This window comes from Silurus meridionalis, chromosome 2 (genome assembly GCF_014805685.1).
Source record: "Silurus meridionalis isolate SWU-2019-XX chromosome 2, ASM1480568v1, whole genome shotgun sequence".
In the NCBI taxonomy this organism is placed as follows: domain Eukaryota; kingdom Metazoa; phylum Chordata; class Actinopteri; order Siluriformes; family Siluridae; genus Silurus; species Silurus meridionalis.
In genome coordinates this window covers 33,885,168-33,905,802 of record NC_060885.1, presented here as the reverse complement: position 1 = coordinate 33,905,802, position 20,635 = coordinate 33,885,168, and the positions used below count along the sequence as shown (strand labels likewise).

Below are 20,635 nucleotides of genomic sequence, written 5' to 3'. Positions count from 1 at the left end.
TGGTTCTTGAGTGGAACCTTCTCCAGTAATCTCAGGTATCTTTAGGGATCTCAGGCTACTCATGTGAAATTATCTTCAGCTACAGCAAGCTGGAACTAAGAGGCACAAACATTGTTCCATGAAGACCTGGTGTCCTGAGTGTCCTGCACGGAGTTCTGACCTTCTCAACACTACCGAACATCTCAGGGATGAAGTGGAACACTGATTGTACCCCCAGACTTTCTTACCTCCTTAACATCCATCTCACTAGTTCCCAGTATTGATCCACACCACAAAATCTAGTGGAAAGCCTTCTCAGAAGAGTGGAGATGATTATAACAGTAAAAAGGGACTGATTCTGTACTGCATGATTAATTAGAACATATAAGTGCTGTGGTCAGGAGTCTAAAACCTTGGTTTTATAACGGCGTGTCTCAGTTATGTACTAATTATAAATCATGTCAATTATTACAATGTTTTTTATTACATAGCAACAGAATGGAAGTAAAATGTAAGAATTCGATTAACAGAATAATTGTTTTTCTTTTGTGAGCATTTTCATTTTTTCAACACGTTGGATCAAGTGCTATTTTATTCTCGCGTAATTTATAATCAGTTCCACTAGAATCCTTTATGCTTCCTGTCTGTGACAAACAGTGTTGATGTATTTCTAGTGTATTAGAGAACTATTATTAGATGTTTATTATAATCGCCTGCGTGTCGTTCATTATCATATTATTACAACTCTGGTTTTTTTTTTTTTGCTATGTTGCATGTTGTTTTTTATCCCTCTGTTAAATGAAAACTCAGACTAAACCTTAACATGAACCTTTTGCATTTTTTGTGGGTCTCTCCCTTTGTTTCCAATCCTCTCAGGTGTGTCCCCTAAAATTCTGCCCCCCTGCCACCCACATTAACATACCTACTGACACGTCACTTTTAAATCTGCTTGATTTCGTGCAGATCAGATCTGGCAACCTGCACAGTCCTGGCAAATCTTGCTTTTGAGTCAGTTCTAGTGGTTTTTGTCATAATGTTCTTTATTGATTTAATTTTTTAGCTTTAATAGCAATGATTATGGTTTAAACATTCAATTACAAAATTATATTTTGTAATTATTTTAAAAGCTAAGTTTGTTAGACGTGCTCTTCCATCACCAGGTCTTTCAGTAAATAGCTCAGACTGATCCAAATTCTTGACCTCATGTAAATAAATAAATAAATAAATAAAAGCGAATAGTAATTAATAGCAGTGGACAAGCACTCAGTTTGTTGGATGTGAGCCCAGGATTTGGTTGTAAAGAGCGTGAACTGGTCTCTATAAAGTTAGTTATTAGAAATATGCAGACTCACAATCAGGAGAAAAATGAAGATCTTTACTGTTCCTACTTGTACAGTATAGATATTTATAGAGTATAGAGTTTAGATATATTAACAAATAAAAAAACAAATAGGAGCTCACTGAATTTTGAGGTATTCATAAGGGGTGGTTTCTTCATCCTTAGTATCTGCCCGGTCATGCTGGTTTAATTTAGATTGCTCATACGTTTAGGTCTATAGTTTGGGCAAAAGAGCAAACTAATTTCATTACTGAATGTTGCAATGGTACAAACAAACAAACAAATCAACTGATTAATTTGAGGGACAGTTTTGTGCATATTTATATTTAAAAAAATTTATAAAGAAAACCTTCCAGTTTATTCCATGTCAACTTTAGGATTTAATCCAAACGCAGATAAAGATCTGAACTTCTGGAGCACTAAAAACACTGACATTTCAGAAATGATCTAAAATAAATCCTATCCCTGAATATCACCCGATTACGCACAGATGACGTCCTGAAAGAGCATCAAATGACTTAAATCGAGGCAAAAATGACATCGCATTATGTCGTGTGGTCCTGAGAGAGCTGTAATCGTTTTATTGTGGGTAATATTGAAACCTTTGTCGGATGACGTGACCTTTTTTTTGGGAATTTCCCGTGGCACAGAGCGTTCACGCTGCGTCTTGTTTCATTCAGACGTTATATTCACACACAGTGTCCTCAGTACTACGTGCGTAATAAAATATATACACGTTTATCATGTAATTCGTACTCAGCGTGTGGCGTTATCGTGGTTATCGTATAAACCTGTATTCAGGTCGGTATTGAGTTAGTTTATTTGTTTCCGTGATGGTGAGAGCGTAGTCGAGTGTGGACAGAGAGAAAGCAGGTGGAAAGATGGGTAACTTGTACAGAGCGCCCTCAGTAAACAGGTGGATTTTAACGCTAATATCATGCTAGTACTTCCTGTTACTGAAGTTCACAGATAAGAAGACTGCTACTGTAAATATCGGCCGAAATATGAACTCAAAACGAACTAATCTTTAATGATTTAATATCGATAATATTGTTTTTTGAGAATCAATACAGTATCGCCAGACAAATTATCGCCAGTTTGGTGTATCGATATTTTCTTACACCCCCAATGCTTTCAGTGACCACCGTATCCAGAGAGTTTGAGTGGATGTGCTGGTAATCGAGCAGCACTACAGTCACAAAGCGTGAATTTCAGCTTGACAGAGCGATAGCTGCGAGTCCTCGGTGGACCGGTTTACATGTGGTTCCGAACGAACAAACACGAGCTCAGAGCTCAGTTAAAATCGTGACTGTTTCCCCGAATCTTCCCCTCCGGTCTCCCAGGGGTCCTACAGTATCAATATAAAGTCTGATTGCACATGCTGATGCCATCAAGTCCGGTTTTCTTTCAGTCCTATTTTCTTTGATTTCTGCTCTTGCCTCTTGTCTGTGTTTCTTGTAATTAGTACACGACCGTGAACTCCCTGCTATCTGACCAATGCAGCCACTCTCCGAGCACATCAAACCAAAAAAACCATGACTTACAAACATTACTCTCTTGGGGATTAGATCTGATTCCACCAGAGGGTTCTTGTAGAGCCACAGCTCTTCAGGCTGAATAACTCTTTCAAATGGCTCCAGGAACTCGGTGAACCTGAGAGAGGCAGAGAGAGAGGACAAGAAAGAGAGAGAGCGAGAGAGAAAGAGAGTGTTATTCATCTCCATTAATACGACTCAGGCTGTCTGGTTGCCTTTCTGAGGTGATCTTATATTTTCTGCAGTTGTAAAGTAAAACTGTTTTTTTCTTTCTGTAATCCCAAAATAAACATTTTCATTAATTATTAAAACACCACAAAATATATTTCTCCATGACAGTAACCTCAAACTTTGCACAGATTCCACGATATTGCGATCTAATATCTGCTGTATGACCAAAAGTATTGGAACAGCCGACTTTTCCAGTCATATGTGCGTTTTTACTACATTTTCAGCACAAAGATGGTGGAGCAGAGAGTCATCAGATGTTATGGATGTGTTGGCATGAAATTTTCCCTTCACTTAAACTAGGAGAACCAAACCTGCTCCAGCATGACAATGCCCCTTTGCACAAATCCAGCTCCATGAAGATTTGCTTTACATGGGTTGTAAATTGTGGAAGATCTCCTGCTATAGAGCTCTAACACTACTGAACATCTTTGGGATGAATGTGAACGCTGACTGAAAGAGAAAAATATTTAGTTCTTTTCAATTTCTATTGCTTTTTAATACACACGGCTTTTTGCACATTAGTCTCGTGCAATAATTTACACCTATAGTGGCTTGCAAAAGTATTGAAACAAAAAAAAAAAACCCTACTTCATATTCTTCCTGTCAGTATTTTTACTGCACACATAATTTTAGTGCATTGCAGAAGCATCTCCCCCCACCAGCAAGAAATCTCTAACGCTGGACAAACTTCAGAGAAAAGTCATGAAAATGTAATTCTGAAAATAAAACTTATTCTGAGTGTAGCAAATTTATTCAATATATTTTTTTATATTCGTCTGCAACATAAGTGCTCTTAGGCTTGTGCTGAGCAATGCATTTCCAATACACTCAGATTCAAGAAACCCTGCTTTCTTTTTAAAAGCAAGTGTAATTTCATGCTTTGGGTCGATTTCAAGTCTGTAACAAGAACCGAATAAAAAAAAAAAATTAAATAAAGGCTCTTGGACTGTAGCAGAAAGTTCCCTGATTCCTTCAAAGGAAAATTTTTTGGGGGTTTTTGTTCTGGAAATACAAGCACGTGGTGGGAAAGTCACTTAATATCATGCGTTTCACGAGCGTGGTGTAAAGAAGTTAGCACGTGAGCACTTCATCTCAGCGAGCACTGAGCAAACTCACATACTTTTGTGTAAAGATGCAATTCATGGCTTTTGCGCTTGTTTGTGATGACTTTACTTTAGCCGTATGGCTACGTGCACTCCCTTTTACCCTGGTGGTCATTCAGAACACGGAGGGTTTCGGAAACGATGCCGCGTTTTTAGTCGTTATCGCGACATTTCAAAGAGCCGGAAAGTAAATAAACGGCGGGCGCAAATTGACGCGGGTCGAAGCAACTTTTGGGAAACGATTTGTAGACAATAGACGCCATTTTTTAATGTGTCTGGATTCGTATAAACCCTGCACTAATTATTAGGGGTTTTAGGTCACATGATTCAGCATAAAGTCAAATAGAAAGGATTTGCAAGCCAGCGATGTATCTAACGGGGGGTAAAATGGGGCAAAATGTGATCGTAAAAGAGTTCATACCTCTTTACAGAAACACCCCACTGAAAAATAGTAATGACATAGTTATAGCACGTCTTGCAAAATGTCTGATTTTCCCGCATTAAACGAAAACTGTACATGTAAGAGCATTACAAATATCCGTGTAATTGCTTCCTAATGGAAAAGTAACGAGGTCATTTGTTCAATTTGGTTGTAAATAGAAAAAAAACGATATTATCGTCAAAATACGGTAAAAACACGCTCCATGTTATTGTGAGACTTGTGCGCTTTACAACAAGGCAGTGACTGTTTTCCACAATAATGCAGAGTCATTTGAGAGTCCCAGATTACGGGTTTGTTGCATCGAGCTGCCACATCGCTGTATCCGTGTTTCCGGCGCCGTCTCTACACCTCCAAGCGTATTCATCAAGCATAATTACCCATAAACTTGTGTCAGGGCATTATCTTCCATCAGTCGAGGTAAACAATCTTCTGCCGTTGTGCTTTCAACTGTAGACGAGATGAAAGCGTGGATAAATAGAAAGTGGCTCAAGTGGCTAATTTTGTCTCATCCAGCATCAGTCTCGGGCGATTCTCTTTCATCCACGCTGATTCCTCTGCGAACACGTCAGCATCAGTGCAGCTCATAAACACCAAACCCATCCCTCCTAATTATATGGGGCTTCTTAAGAGGACTATTTGTTTTCATTTTGTCCAGCTCCTACAAAATAGGATAGAAAGCCATACATTTTTATATTTTCCTTCCACAACATTTGATCATTTTAGAAGCGAATCCTCCGTACCAGGCGCATTTACAGCAGTAAGTGTTATTTATGCAACATTAATTAAAAAGTGCTCGTTAGTAAAGACTGGGTTTAATTAATCTGTCATGTGTACCACCGCCTTGTGCAGTTCAATAGCAAGTGCAATAACCCCAGAGATTTTTACATTTTTTTTAGCAACACGTAATTAAGTTTGGTTGCAGCCGATTTTTTTTTTTTTTTTTGCGTGTCCTACTTTGTAACAACTCGACTCTGTGCTCAAAATGTCAGCCAGAGATAAAAGTGACTTATCCCCATGGTGACTTCATTAAAAAACATACATGAGTGAAGTTCTGTGTGTGAAGGAGAGTTTTTATTACCCAAATAAAGGTCTTGGGGCATTGTAGAATTACAGGATGATAAAAGGTCTTAATTCTATATTATTTTAATTATGATTATTAGGAGTGATTATGCATCGATAATAATACTGATATCTGTCCAATACTGTTTATTATTTAAAAGAAAACATATTTCACAATTAATAAATGTGCACCTTTAGTGCTTGGTTACCCAATACCATGCGTTAATGATCGCAAACCATAAAAACTTTAATAGTCAGAAGAAGCGACTATGACATGTTTCCAACAATATTATTAACCTGATGAAACATTATTTTGATCGATGAATTGATGTTAAAGATGATAATTGAATTGCGACAGTCATAATTAAATTACTATTGATCATAATGTTCATTACTGAGGTTTGGGGTAAATCTGGATAAACCCAGCCTCGTTTTTTATTTCTAAGTATCATGGATATGATCACATTGTATTTTTTACATCAAACTGCTGCCCATGTGGCATCACACAGTCCTGCCCTCCTCTATATACACGAGAAAATCTGAAGAACTATCCATAACTGGCGAAGCCACAGCAGGAATTTTAACTTTTAATCCCCTGCTATTGCTTTTGCCTCAGGGTCTAATCTCTCCGTCTTGCCCTTGTTCTGACGTGGGCACATTTTTCCGAAAACACTAATGCATCCGCAAACAACACGAACAGCAGCCAAAATGATCATATTTCCAAGCCCTCTTTGAAGTGCAGATAAAAGGAATAATAGTAGCACGAGTCCCGGTTGGAAACACTCACATACTCTGGAGCCTTAGTGGAAAAAAAGCTAGATACAGTGCTTTCAATTTATTTATTTATTTTTTGCAGCTATTACTAATAATTCAGGGCAAAGCAGCAGTAACGCCGCATCAACAGTCAGATCACTCTCTTTTTTTTTTGCAGGCAGGTATCCAGGTACAGATCCCTTTTAGAAGCAAATATTACAAGATGTAGGTACAGAAAATTTAATATTGTATTGTCTTTAAAAGATGCATTTTCAATACAGCAAAACTACGAAAAAAACATTAAAGTACTACAACTGACACTTAATGACATCTGCACGCTCCATTCAGATCCTTCTCATCATAATGAATCAAAACTGTGCATTTAAAAGTAAATATTTTAAATTCTTTTTGAAATATAGAGACAAAGCTTTGTGTCTACTCCAATTCTATAGCAAAAAACTAAAAGAAGGTAATTGTAACTACAAGACTGTATGAGAAAGTGCTCAGATTCCTGTGACCAGAAAATTCTCTCATTCTTCTAACTAAAAACTAGAGGTTGAGCGATAGTGGATTTTACCGATACCAATACCAAGGTAGGGTCGTACTTGCCGATAACAGATTAATCAATCGATAAAACAAACAATGTTAAATAGTACTGATTTATTTTTTTGAAACAGTACTAAATCAATGTACTAAATTAAATGGAATGAAAAGAATTTAATTAATAAATATTATTATTAAATTAATAAATTACAAATATAATATAGGTATATATCAGTGATTTGCCTCTAGAGGCTGCTCTCGTAATGACATCGGACCGGAACCCGGAAAAACTATCGGTGCTGATTCCTCTACTGAAAACACACATTGTGAAAGTGATGAACACAAGATGCCATGAGTTACACTGATATAAAGGCATTCATGAGCATTTAGCAGTAAGTTTAGCATATGAACACTTCAGTTCAGTGAGCACTGAGCACTACATGTTCAAACTTTTACTCCCTCCACTCTATCGTATGGCTTGCTTTTACTAATACGATTCTCAAAGGGTTTGATTCTCAAAGCTTTTTTTATTGTGCAGTCAGTGTTGTGTAGCTCTCTGTAGCACTAGATGTGTGTTTGAGTCCGGCATTCTCCGCTACCGAATACAAGCTTAGCCACAGACATTTCCTGCAGAGCATCTAACCACAAGTGCATAAGTGGCCTATTTTTAATAAATAGTAGTAAGTTAAATGAGAGTTTGGGGTCCATATGTACAGGGGTGAGAGTGATTAATGTACAGAAGGTGCAGTAGGTAATAAAGTAAGAAATAGTGCATATAGTGATATACAGTATAACTGCAAAAAGTATAAGACATGTCAAGAAGATAACATGCTCAAATAACATGATATATATGTTCATATATAAATGTTTGTATGATACAGTATATACAGGATGAATATGTGTGGAATATACAGTAGTGCAATGATAAACAGAAGTTATGGATGGTGCAAAGATGCAGTCGTGGATAAAGCTGAGCAATGCAGACACAAAGTGTCATTGCAGTAGTGTATTTGTTGGTATGATACGATCAGCGGCTCAGTGCAGCAATAAAAACATGCATCTGTAACAAGGGTTCGACTTTGCTACGGGTTTAGCTCGTAAAGCCCAACGGGGATCTGAAGGAGTTCACGCTAAGCTCAGAATGATGTCTTTTTTCCACTTAAAGGCTAAAACTATTATGTTTCATCTATTCATTTACAAGCGAGAACAAGATTTTAGGCTTAGAGCAGACTCAGTGGCCAGTTTATGCCTTGTAGCTTTTGTTATGCTCTAAGGAGATTCCAGTGTGGATTATCAGAGGGCTGGAAGTCAGAATTTACTTTCATTACAGTCTTGAAGTCTTTTTGCCTAAGGGAATTGTTCGACCAATAAAAAAAAAGCATATACCTTATTTTATCTACAAAACAGACTAAACCTAATTTAGCTAAGTGCTATAACATCCCTCTGATTGTGATACCCTGTGATTTTTTTATTTTTAATTTTTTATATAATAAAAGTTTAAGATACCTTAATCCTGACTACTTCGGCAAACACTGTTTGGTTCCATTTAACTCAATTACCTCTTAATTTTATTTATTATTCATAAGTCAGGAAAAAATTTTGTTGGAATTTAGACAAAATAATAGGTTAAATGCAAGGTGAGGACAGAGCCCAGGAAATTGTGGGGACGAAATTAGATAATTAAATAAATATATAAATAAATAAACAAACAAACCGGAAGCTTCTGGAAAAAAACTCTCAAATGAGAATTTATCTCTCATCTGTTTTCCTGAAGCCCTGCCATTTTCCTGCGAGCTGATCTACTGCCAGGCTACTGGTGGCTCAGATGTCTAAGTAACAGCCAGGCTGGGAGTATATACACACACACACACACACACAAAAACACACAAAAACACACACACAAAAACACAGGCTGAAAATAGCATCAATCCTGCTAGGTGTCAACACACGCTGGATTTGGCACTCTTCATCAGACATATGGAAAAGTGTCTTTTCGCCCTGAAACACAAGCCTCCCAGAGAGGCAGACACAATATCGAAGAACTTCTGCGTACAAGCTCGCCAAACCCACAAAGCTGACCAGCATCCGCTCAAAAAAGCAAGTAAGTTTACATCTCACATACCCGATAAGATATAAAGTGGTATCAAAAGGTTTATCACGGACAGCAAATTAAAACAAGGAGCAAACGTGAAATTCTGTGTAAAACTCTGGCAAATCTGCCAAAGAGACGTTTGACATGACGTACGTTTGACATACGGCGACGTTAATGCTGCGACGAGTCGTCTGAGATGTTTTAAGCGGCATGCGCTTCAAGAGTGAAAGAACATCGCCGAAAGGAAATGAGAGATCAGGAAAAGAGTCTACGTGCTAAACCCCCAAAACCATTCAGCAACTCGTGCATGATGATCATCGGAGAACTATCTACATGATCTCACTTAATCAGCCACCCTACTCGCCAGATTTGGCCTGCAGACTTCGCCTTCTTCCTGAAGATGAAGATGCAGCTCGCCGTTTTTTTACACAGTTGCGGAGATCCGGTGCGAAACGCAGAAGGTGTTTGACACGCCTCGAAAAGAATCGTTCCAGAAGAAGGCTGGGGCACTTTATTGCTGTGCAAGGGGACTGTTTTGAATTTAATGGTGTGGAAATGTAGATAAATAAAATACTTTCTTGTAAACAGAGAAAGTCTCCAAACATTTTGATACCACTTTGTATAGTCGGCATCGTATTACTGAGTTCCTGTGTCTTTATGCAACATTTCTAGAAGGTTAAAGATATTTATTTTATATGCAGGCTTTTAAGCAGCAGTGCTTCACAGACAGGAACGACGTTTCCTGAACCACTGCATCTCAATGAACTAGTCACCTGTTTCTAATTAGCACTTACTGCTCACGGTTTGCTGTCTTCTTTGTCTTTTGTTTATCTATGACTGCTGTCTTCCCTGCTTCACATCTATCTAATTAAACACGTATATGCAAACCACCCACTTCTTCAGCCTGTGGTCAATAACACACTTAAAAAAAAGTTCTGTGTTACAGCAAGTCATTTTTTTGGTCCTGTATGTGCCTCTTTTTGAGCATCACATTCCACATTTAGTCTCCATTTGCTGTTATAATAATCTCCACTCTTCTGGGAAGATGTTGCACTAAATTTTATGGAGATTTGTGGAGATTTGTTCAGCCACAAGCGTGTTAGTAAAGTCAGGTAGTGGTGTAGGTGAGATGAGGAGGTCTGGGGTGCAGTCAGCATTCGCATTCATCCCAAAGGTGTCAGAGCTTTATAGCAGGAGATCTTCCACTCTGACCCATGTTAAGCATATCTTCACGGAGAGCACTATAAAATATTTATTAAAAATAATTAATGAATTATTTAATTATATTTATCAATGTATATATTTCCATTTGTTTCCTTGAGCACATTTTCCTGATTCAGTACTTTTTTTTATAGTAAATTTCAGTACTATTTTACATTGTCAGGCGGAAGAACATGCTGGAAACCGAAGTGCAGTAAACGATGTTCAATGAAGAAACACAGGGCAAAAGCAGAAAACGGCAAACCAGAGCTAAGCTCCAGGTTTAGTAAAACCTGGTGAATGCAATGAACAGACACAGTTCGGAGAACTAAGCAGAGCCCCTTAACTATGAAAACCAACTCAAACACGTAGTGTAAGAAGCTTGGGTAGTCCAGCAATGTTCTTCACCCTAAACTGTAGAACGGACAATGGAACGGAGGTTATATAGCCTGGAGGCTGATGAGCTCCAGGTGTAGATGATTAGTACGTAAGAGCTGCTTGGAGTGATAGGTGGGTTATGTAAAGGTGTGGCTGGTGGATTCCTGACATACATAAAGTGTTTTTTTTTAAATTATTATTCAGTATTCATTTTGAAAACAATTAATCGGTAATCGGCGAGTACGATCCAATCTAGATATCGGTAACGGCAAAATCCACTATTGCTCGTCCTCTAGTATCGTATGCATATACATAATTAAGTAAATGTTTTAATTTCAATAGCAATGAATATCAAAAATGTAAATATGATAGTCATAATGATCTTTTAATAAGTGATATATTTCCTGAAAAGTGATGCTTATTTGTCTGTACAGTGCAGAACAAAATAATAAACTAATCCAGCAATAAGGCATAATAAATACATTTAAAGCCATAATAAAAACTCCACAATAACACTGGTAGTCACTCTGGCCCGTGGCATTTTCTGTTACAGACCGACTCCCATTAAAGAAAAGAAAAACGATGTGGCCCTCACAGAAAAAGTTTGGGGACTCGTGATCTAGTGTATAGAGTAGCCATCTTTTCAAAGCCACGCTTGTCTGAACACATCCCCACACAGCTGTGCATATCAGAATACCAATCCGTGACTTCTCCGGCTGAAGATTTGCACTGATTCCATTACTGCATTTAATGCTTTCTTTTCTTTCAAGAGCCCAAGGTGTGCATCACCCTGATGCCCTTTCAGTAATCGATGTGTGGTAATACGAGTCCCCCAGGCAAGTAGGTACGAGAAGACTGGATGTGAATAAATGAGCAGCAGGTCACACATTTCTCTTGGGTGGCTTTAGCAAGGCCAGAACATCAGCAAAGAATAAAAGAAACAGAGAAAGCTGTAAGAGGGAAGCCAGGAGACTGGGAAAACATCAGTAATTTCCCTGAAGCGCACTGCCGGATCGTGACAAGTCTGTCGGTTCGCTCAAAAACATATCATCATGCTGTTTTTTACCTGATAAACTAGCTTTATCGCCTGTCAGGTGTGTACACATTTAACATATTGCAAACGCTTATTTTTTCTTATCTTGCGTGTATATGTCAATAAATAGCGATCACCCAAACAGAGCAGCAACTGCAAAATGGCTTCTAATTGGTCAAAGAAACGAAGAATTGATCTAAGACAAAAGCTGAAGTACTTCTGATTTACGTCTATAAGCAAAAAAAAAAAAAAAAAAACGATTTAGCAGCTTATTTGGCGAAGCATCTGAAAAGGCCAAACTGTGGAGAGAATTATGCAGGTGAATTCACTGTTCGTTTGAGGTCAAAAGAGAATGGTTTGGCAAAAAGATTAGTAAAAAAAAAATAATACATGACTGCTAATAATTTCACGCTACTTTAGGAGGCAAATGACAAAGCTTTTTAAATTTGAGCAGATGCCATGGCAAGTTGAATCAACTTATCATCCTGATATCATCCTCTGAAAAGAAAAATCAAACCCGTATTCTAAATATCAGCTGCCTACCAGGGGCATTATGCGCCAACTCATCCAGTAATATCGATTCTGCAATTTTTTAGTGCGTGTTTAATTAAACACATTGATATATTTGTGTAAAAACATTAAATTTTGTTTCTTTCTGCCTTTATTCGTCTATAGACTCATTCAAAATGATGGCTCTTAAAATACATCATATGGACAAAGGTTTGATGACATCTGACCAAGATTCATTCCTTCGGGTCTCCCAGATGATGTGAAGGGAAAATGTACTTCTACAGCATCCAAAAAACGTCCCATACGATTCTGTGCCTGTATTGTTTGAAAACTATTTTTTTATTGTCTATAACCTTTGGTATTAATATTCCACAGGCACTTTGTAGACTCCAATTGTTCTATGTACTTCTTTAAACACTCATGCACCATCCACATATCAGCACTGCTTATATACGCAATTGCGACACCAATTTAAAGCTCGGATTTTAATATACTTTGGACGTTTTCATTCACAGATCATTAGTTTCTAGCATTTCAGACTTTAATCTTTAGTTTGCCCATTTGGGTTGCTCATCATTTTTAACCATGTCTGCTGGATATCTGCCTACAGACTTCAATCGCGATAACTATTTCTGAAAAATAGCCTCAAAATATCTTCAGAGACATTAGATGGATTGACATCAAAATATAAAAAACATGCTTGGCAGCATTGCCTTTAATACAATTAAATTCATTTTATTTGTATAGTATTTTTAACAACAGACATTGTGTCAAAGCAGCTTTACACAGATAATATGGTAAGAAAGAATAAATAAGATTGTTCTTTATAAGTGTAAGTTTGTCTCTAATGAGCGAGCCAATAATGACAATTTAATTTATTTAATCAAAATCATCCACCTGTATTCTCCATCCCTTGCCTTCAAGTTTCTTTAAACATATAATTCCAGAAGTAACTGAACCTGTTCTAAAATTAATTAACTCTTCCATTAGCATTGGTTATGTACCCAGTTATCAACCCCCAATTCGGAAACCTGACCTTGACCCGTGGCGCAGTACTAATGCTATGACTGAGGCAGATTTTAAAAGAAATGAAGTAATGATCTGAAATTCAGCCTGTAAAATTATGACTATATTTTTTATATTGAATCCAAAGAATCAAGTGTGTGTCACCACAACTGCTGTTGTCCTCCTGATTATTTAATTGAATATTAAAGTGACCAACAATTAATGCTTTGTCTAAAGAAGTAGCTGGATTTGTGATGAAATCTGCAAATTCTACGAGAAAATCAGAGTCGGATACTGAGTGACGAGTCTGTGAAGCTAGCAGAGGGTTGGTTTAGCCTGTCTGTCTGCTCCCTGGCCTTGGCTCTGGACAGTTACAGTCACTAGTGCTGTTCTGAGACCATGACCTATACTTTCCAGAAATGAGAGCCGCACCTTCCTGAGTGGGATGGATACCGTCCTGCCCTAACAGGCCGAACAGCCTTGCCTCAAAATTACTCCAATTGTCTATGAAGCCCACACTGTTTTTGGAGCACCATTTGAACATCCAGCAGTTCAGTGAATATAACCTGCTACATTGCCACGCCACACTGGGAGGAAACCAGAGCATATTACAGCATCTGACATTGCCTACACTAATTTACACAACTCCATAATGTTTCCTTTCACTCCTGTTGACCTGGTAAACTCTTGTTTCATAAGGTATTTTACTAAAATAATAAATATATAAAATTTTAAGTCATATTTGTACGAGATTAGTTTCACTGCGTGTAATACTTTTTTACATTCCTATCCAGGATCAAATTTGTGTCCAGATCGCAGTTAAGACATGATAAACTTTCTATAGCGTTAAACTTTGTAAGATACTGCGACTTAAAAAAAAAATATAAAGTGGCTTCATTCCAGTAGCTGACATTCTCTTTAATTAGCCTGCAGGATCACATTTACCTGATTTACAAAAATTATTTTTTACTGCACACCAACTACACCACTACAAACCTACTTTTCCCTTTCCAATGCAAAAAGCAGCATCTGCCTGCAAATCCACAGGAGTCTCTGAATTGATGGGACTAAACGAGCACACAGCGGTCCAAAAACAGTACATAATTTGATCCATAATTTTCTCAGAGGAGGAGAAGGATGAGGAGGGGGTGAGTAACACAGAGACATGGCAATCCAGGCAGAAATTAAATCACAGAGGAGCACCTGCAATATGATGGAACTGCTCCAGGTCCTCACGTAAATTTAACCACGATCAGAATTGACAAAATGATCTTTATTGCGTTTGAAAGATCACCTACTCTACTGTATATGCTGCTATCGTTTGTCTGACATTTATTCCTCATTCTTTATGAGCCGTGGGGAGAATCAAGAGGTTGTCTGACACTTTTTTATCAAGTCTCACATTGGGATCAGAAGTTTCCTGACATTACAAGTGAAAAATAAATAAATAATCAAATAGATGTAAAAATACATGTAAAAGTAAGGCCTAAGACTCTCCTGCTTGATTTTCTAAACTTTCCTATGTATCAGCACTACACAATATACCCTAAAGCAAACTGACAATACTTTATATCCAGTCCTAAATTAGCTGACAATTGAAAACAGTGATCCCAGTGGTCAGTGCTGTATCTCGTACTGTAGGTTTTTATATAACTGATTTAATAAACAGATTAGTTGTGTCTGGCAGTGTTGTTTTTGTATGATGAATTTGCATCAGGGTCGAATAATTATTGATAATCTGCGGCGGTTAATTGGATGGTAAGTTGCAAATGGTCATTGGATTTCTTTTGCTTCCATTTACAACTTTTATTACCTTTTTATGAGACCAAGGTGTGAGCTTTTGCTCTTTGAGTAATCAATATACTTTTATGTGACTGGACTCCAAGTGCCTGGGCAAGCAGCTGAAAAATTTGCTCGTTCGATGTGGATAAAATTAACAGCAAGTTGCATATGCTATTGTTTGGCTTTACTGGTGCCTGACCAGATCATTATTAAAAAGCTGACAATTGAATGTGAATGACCAACCACCCACACCCCCATCCCAAACTAATACACACTTCGACTTTAATGATAACCCACACACATCCATTTTAATGGTACATAAACAGGAAGAGATTACGTTCACACAAGCAGGATCCAAAACTCAGGTTGATTGATTGGTAGAAGGTTTATTTGGCATCAGAAGATAATACATTACAGGATAAGATGTGACAACCAGATTCTCAGTAAGAACCCAGTTTTAAAATATTATTTACAGGTACTATAGGTTGACTGTACAGTTTTATTCCTTAAGATTTTTTTCTGCAATTCATATGAAGCCACCACACACACACACACACACACACACACACACACACACACACACACACACACACATTAATATATACATTATTTCAACAGGAAGCTATGATTTTCAATATGTTTCGCTGTAAGGTATCAAATAGAATGTGTATTTGGACTATAATGTACATTCTCCTGTGTTAATGAACCAGAACATTAAGAAGAACTTGCTATTAGAAAAGAATGAATATATCACAGCAAATTTAAATTTCACTACTGAGCTCAGAACGTTAACACTAAACCAAAGTGCAGACCATTTAGCAACGCCAACTACTCTATTCAGGAGAAGTTTGTGTCCTTGGCATCCATCGTACATTCCCCATTCTACCACCCAACCTCACGTGAAAAAAGCCAGTGTGACAAATCTACTATACTCTTTTGCTTTTTTAACACTGATTAATATTACTTTAATTACAGCAGTCCATTTCATTATTAACATTGAAATCTGGGCAGTGATGAACACAACCATTTATTTGGTCACACAGTTTAGATTTTTGTTTGTACTTGTTTGTGATCAATTCTAATGAATAAATTTCAGGCTCCGTTTCCCCAAATATAAACAAATCAGTGAGTGGATGCTGTAAGATCCCATTCTACCTAATAAAGTATTTGTATTCTGTAAAGCTCCCTAACTTCAAATCAGCTACATAGAATCATTTGGGAGAACATTAAGTTTCTATCTCACTAGTTTTCTGTTTGAAAATTCCTTACATATCTAAACTTTCAGCAATGTTACAACAACAAATGAATAAGAGCACATGCAGTCTGCCCTCTTCCACATACATAAACACACACCTCTGACATGATTAGGATTAGAGAGTCCCTCAATTCGTCCCAGGCCTTCTCAGCATCTCCTGATGACAATGCCCCTGTGTCCCAGAAATAAAATGGGAGTGGCATCACGAAGGTTTCCAACTCGCTCTCTCTCGACAGACAGGCAGACCACTTCCTGTCTATCTGCTGCACCATGCACAACTCCTAGGATGGGTTTTGTTTTGAGTCGTTTTTTTCTGGTTTATTTAGGATTTCCCTAAAATCACCTTGTGACTATTGTTCGGCTGATTTTTATACAAGGTGGTAGCAAAAAGTTTGGAGACTCGCGCTGTTTACAAGTACTTTATCTTTCTACTTTTCCAAACTATCATCTTCAAAATATTCCTCTTGCACAGCAATACAGCCTTCCAGTGTTCCTCTGGAACGTGTTCTGCAAGTCTTTTTTTCCAGAGCATGTCAAGCACCTTCTGTGATTCCTCTTCGGGAAGAAGTCTGCCGGAGATGTTCTGGTGAGTAGGTTGGGTGCAGAAGTGAGATTGTGTTGGTCCTGGTGAGAGACTCACGCGCGAGAAGAGCTCAGTGATGGGTTGCACACGTGGTCAGAATAGGAGACGTGGTAACGCACATGGTCAGAGTAGCACCAGTTGTACACAGGACGATGTCTTATGACACGCTGACTTTTACCAAACAATCACATTAACTTTGTGCCGTCTGACTGCTTCTGGTCTTAAAACAAAAGGATTAAAGTTCTAAAACACGCTTTCGCAGGTTTACAGTCATTATTGCAAGTTTGTTTTTTGCGATATTCTCAATGCCTTTCAAGTTGTGCACTTCACTACTGCAAAAAAAGCTCTGCCTTTCCTCTAGCACGCTCGTTCCTTCAATTCTAAAGTAGACAAAACCGGAGAAAAGGACGATTTTACCGCCATGCCGAGCAGAGGCGTACGCACTTACCCACTGACATTTATCACTGTTGGCACTCTCATTATTCACACAGCAAATGTCAGCGGTGACAGCCCCCAATCACACATGACTTATTCCATGTGAAGGATGTGTCCAGATGAAATTTATCCTCACTTTAAAAAAACATGCATTGGTTGGCTTTTATGAATTAAAGAAGACAAACTGGGAAGACGAGAAAGTAAACAAAATAGTGTTGTTGCTTTCTTACTTTCTTTATGACTTATACATTGAAATATTTTGGGCCACTCCTCCCACGGAAACACACCGGGATAAACCCGAGGTAGAAATGCCAGGGCTGTCAGCAAAGTCTGTGAATTCCACCTCCGACAATTCCTCAACCTCAGCTACATCACTCAAGTTCACAATTGCTGCCAACTAGAGATGTTTGCAGACTTTATTTTTTGTTTGTTATTATATTTGTTTTCCCACAATATTATTTTTAACACATTCTGTATATTTTCTATATAAACTAGGAGCCTAATGGCCCTGACCAGGCAGTTGCTAAGGATGAATGCATGAGCATGTGTAACTGAATTGTGCAATTTATTGTATCTTATTATCTCCATTTCTGTCCACCTTTTCAGGTCCAAAGGAAATGATGAGGTTTTTTTTGGCTTGAGTTCTGAGAGATCATCCTGCTGATATACACTTTAGTTCTGGCAAGCTTTCTCCAAAAAATATCAAAAACCATTAGCTGTTCTGAATAACACTGAGAAATTCAAGTTGATATTTCGACTCAAGTTTTCCAGTCAGAAGATCTGACAATGGCTTATTAACCCTCATGTCCTGCTCACTAATCAGCAGCAGATGATGTGTCATTGGCCCAGGAAATTAGCAATGCTGCAGTGCTCTTTATATTGATTTATTAATCAACTAAAGAATTAATTAATTAGTACCACTATAAGCACAAAAAGTGGTTGGGGATCCACACGTGTGTATGTGTGTGTATGTGTGTGTGTGTGTGTGTGTGTGTGTGTGGCTGGAAGGGACATTGAATGTAGCATTATTTTTGCTTTAAGCTCTTCCATTTTATTACTATTTGCTTTTCTTTAACGTGGTTATCAATTCACAATCCTGTAATGCGGACACTAGTAATTTCACGCTGCGCAAATTATAAATTTTATACCCAAGATTTCACTGTCACATTATTGACATGAAAACAACACAAGCTTCATGGCGTGTTACACACGTCCTCCCTCTTTCTACTGCTTAGCAGATTGATTTTAGTCACCACAGAACAATATCATTAATAATGAGTGAAATATTACAAAGCAAATTCATAATGTAAACATTTACACAGTTTACAAGTGGATGGATGGCCAGGCTTTAAAAAAGACAAGTCTGAACACCAGATCGGTCAAATTACAAAGTACATTTTTTTTATTTTATGAGCAGGTTAGTAATAATTCATACGAGGTGGTATCAAAAGGTCTTGAGACTCGCTCTGTTTACTGCAACGGCGTCAAACCGGCAGCCTTGGACCTGCATCTTCATCTTCGGCAAGAGGGCGAAGTCAAATCTGGCGATGGGGGTTGGTGCGGAAATTAGAAAATGTCGAGAATCTTACGTGTGAGGAGATCAGCACAGCTTCCAATGTAAACAGGACGGAAGTCTTTTGACACACTGACTCAACAAGGTCGGTGCTCCCTGTGACTGTGCGTGCAGCCTTGTGCTGCCATCTGCTGGCATGTTACAGAACTCGAAACTTTTGGCTACAATCTCACAATATTGTGTCATTGTTTGTATGTATGTATGTATGTATGTATGTATCTATCTATCTATCTATCTATCTATCTATCTATCTATCTATCTATCTATGGCCATTCAATAGAGTCACACTGAAAATGAACAATCAAAGAGAGAACGACTGGCACAATACACACAGCCATGGGCAATCTGTCAGCTTATGCTAGCTCCTAAGATGTGAGCTGGAGGCCTTCCAGCAGCCGCACACAAAAAAAAAAAAGAACATTTCAATTGAGTTCCCTCTGACTGATGGATTGCTGCAGTCCAGGGCTCTCTCTACACTATTTTCTGATCTATCCTTCCTGGCTAAGTGTGCATGCAGACTTTTTACGCAAGATGTAGATACACATTAAGTGCAAACATGCCTTATTTTATCGTTTGTTAAATTGTTTATCAATTGATTTTAAAGATTCTTGGTGCTGTGTTGGCTGATTTTCAGTTTTGAACGCTTTTATGATGTTCTTCAGCCCAACCACAGAAACTACCAGAACTACGTTCCTCCCCACCCCAAGACTTGTAAAGTTTTGACACTTAACTGTGGTTGAGATAATCATTATTTACAAAGATCAGATAAAAAAAGTAGCCCAGTTACTATATATTTCTCTTTAATTAACTGATTTTTATTAATCTCATGAGGTTATGAATGGAAACGCGATGAAAAGAAATCCACCCTAGCATGCCAAGCTGTACGAGCAAAATTCCCCACTGAGTTAATAAGCTCCTCACCATGGCGTGTTAGCAGGCAGTTAAATGAGAAGGCAGTTAAGCTTTTTTATTACAGTGGACACAATATATTTATTTATACGCTTCTTCTGCACACGTTTTACCAGCTTATTCCAGAAGATTTATTTTTGTTACGCAGTTACGCAGGTGGTCTGATGGATCCACCTGAAGATTGAAGTGCTCTTGCTTTTTTAGTAAGTCCACCAAAACATTTCATGACTTTAACTTTCAAGCTTCAGTTAAATACATTCATTAGCAATGGCACGAAAACATTTGGTCAAAAATGTCACGTTTGGTTTTCATGCTAAAGAGGTGAATCCGGCAAAAGCCTGATAACCAGTACATAAAAATTGGGTTAGGGTGATAATCAAATCGCTAATTAAATTTGTGGTCAACGAATAGCCTTAGCGATTAGTTTCGATACAGGGTACAGGGTCAACCGACAGCTTTAACAAGTGTGTGTCCCAAGTCATCCAATGAATGGGAGCATTTTATATTAAACGCAACAAAGAAAACTGTACCTGGAAGTTATGCAAAGTGACGCTTGTGTGAGATGGAAGTTTCAAAGTGATGCACGAGCACGCGAAAAAAAAAAAACACTGGTGTTACGGATGACGGTGAAACATTAGCACGGTGGGTAAAAACTATATATTCTCTATAATAAAAACAGTGTGAACAAACACTGAATCTAAAATCAGCAAATAACAGCAGCAGTAAACGATCACATTTATTAGTCACTGTTGTGGTTTTCAGCGAATGATTATGCATTTGTACACGAATGTATATATTTCTTTCTTTGTTTTAATGAAGCCTGTTAGCTTGCTGAATTTCTCCGTTCTCTCGTTATAGAATTTGTCTACTATAGCATTTAATTATTATACAAAATT

General features: G+C 37.9%; 1 protein-coding gene across 2 annotated transcripts in view; it reads right to left on the bottom strand.

The window, feature by feature from the left end:
• Positions 1 to 20,635, bottom strand: part of plpp4 (phospholipid phosphatase 4) — a 69,854-nt gene that overhangs the window by 28,282 nt on the left and 20,937 nt on the right. For both annotated transcript variants that reach the window (XM_046863326.1, XM_046863318.1), the window contains exon 2: positions 2,863 to 2,971. In XM_046863326.1, the coding sequence (XP_046719282.1) occupies positions 2,863 to 2,971 (109 nt within the window). The remainder of the gene's footprint in view (positions 1 to 2,862; positions 2,972 to 20,635) is intronic.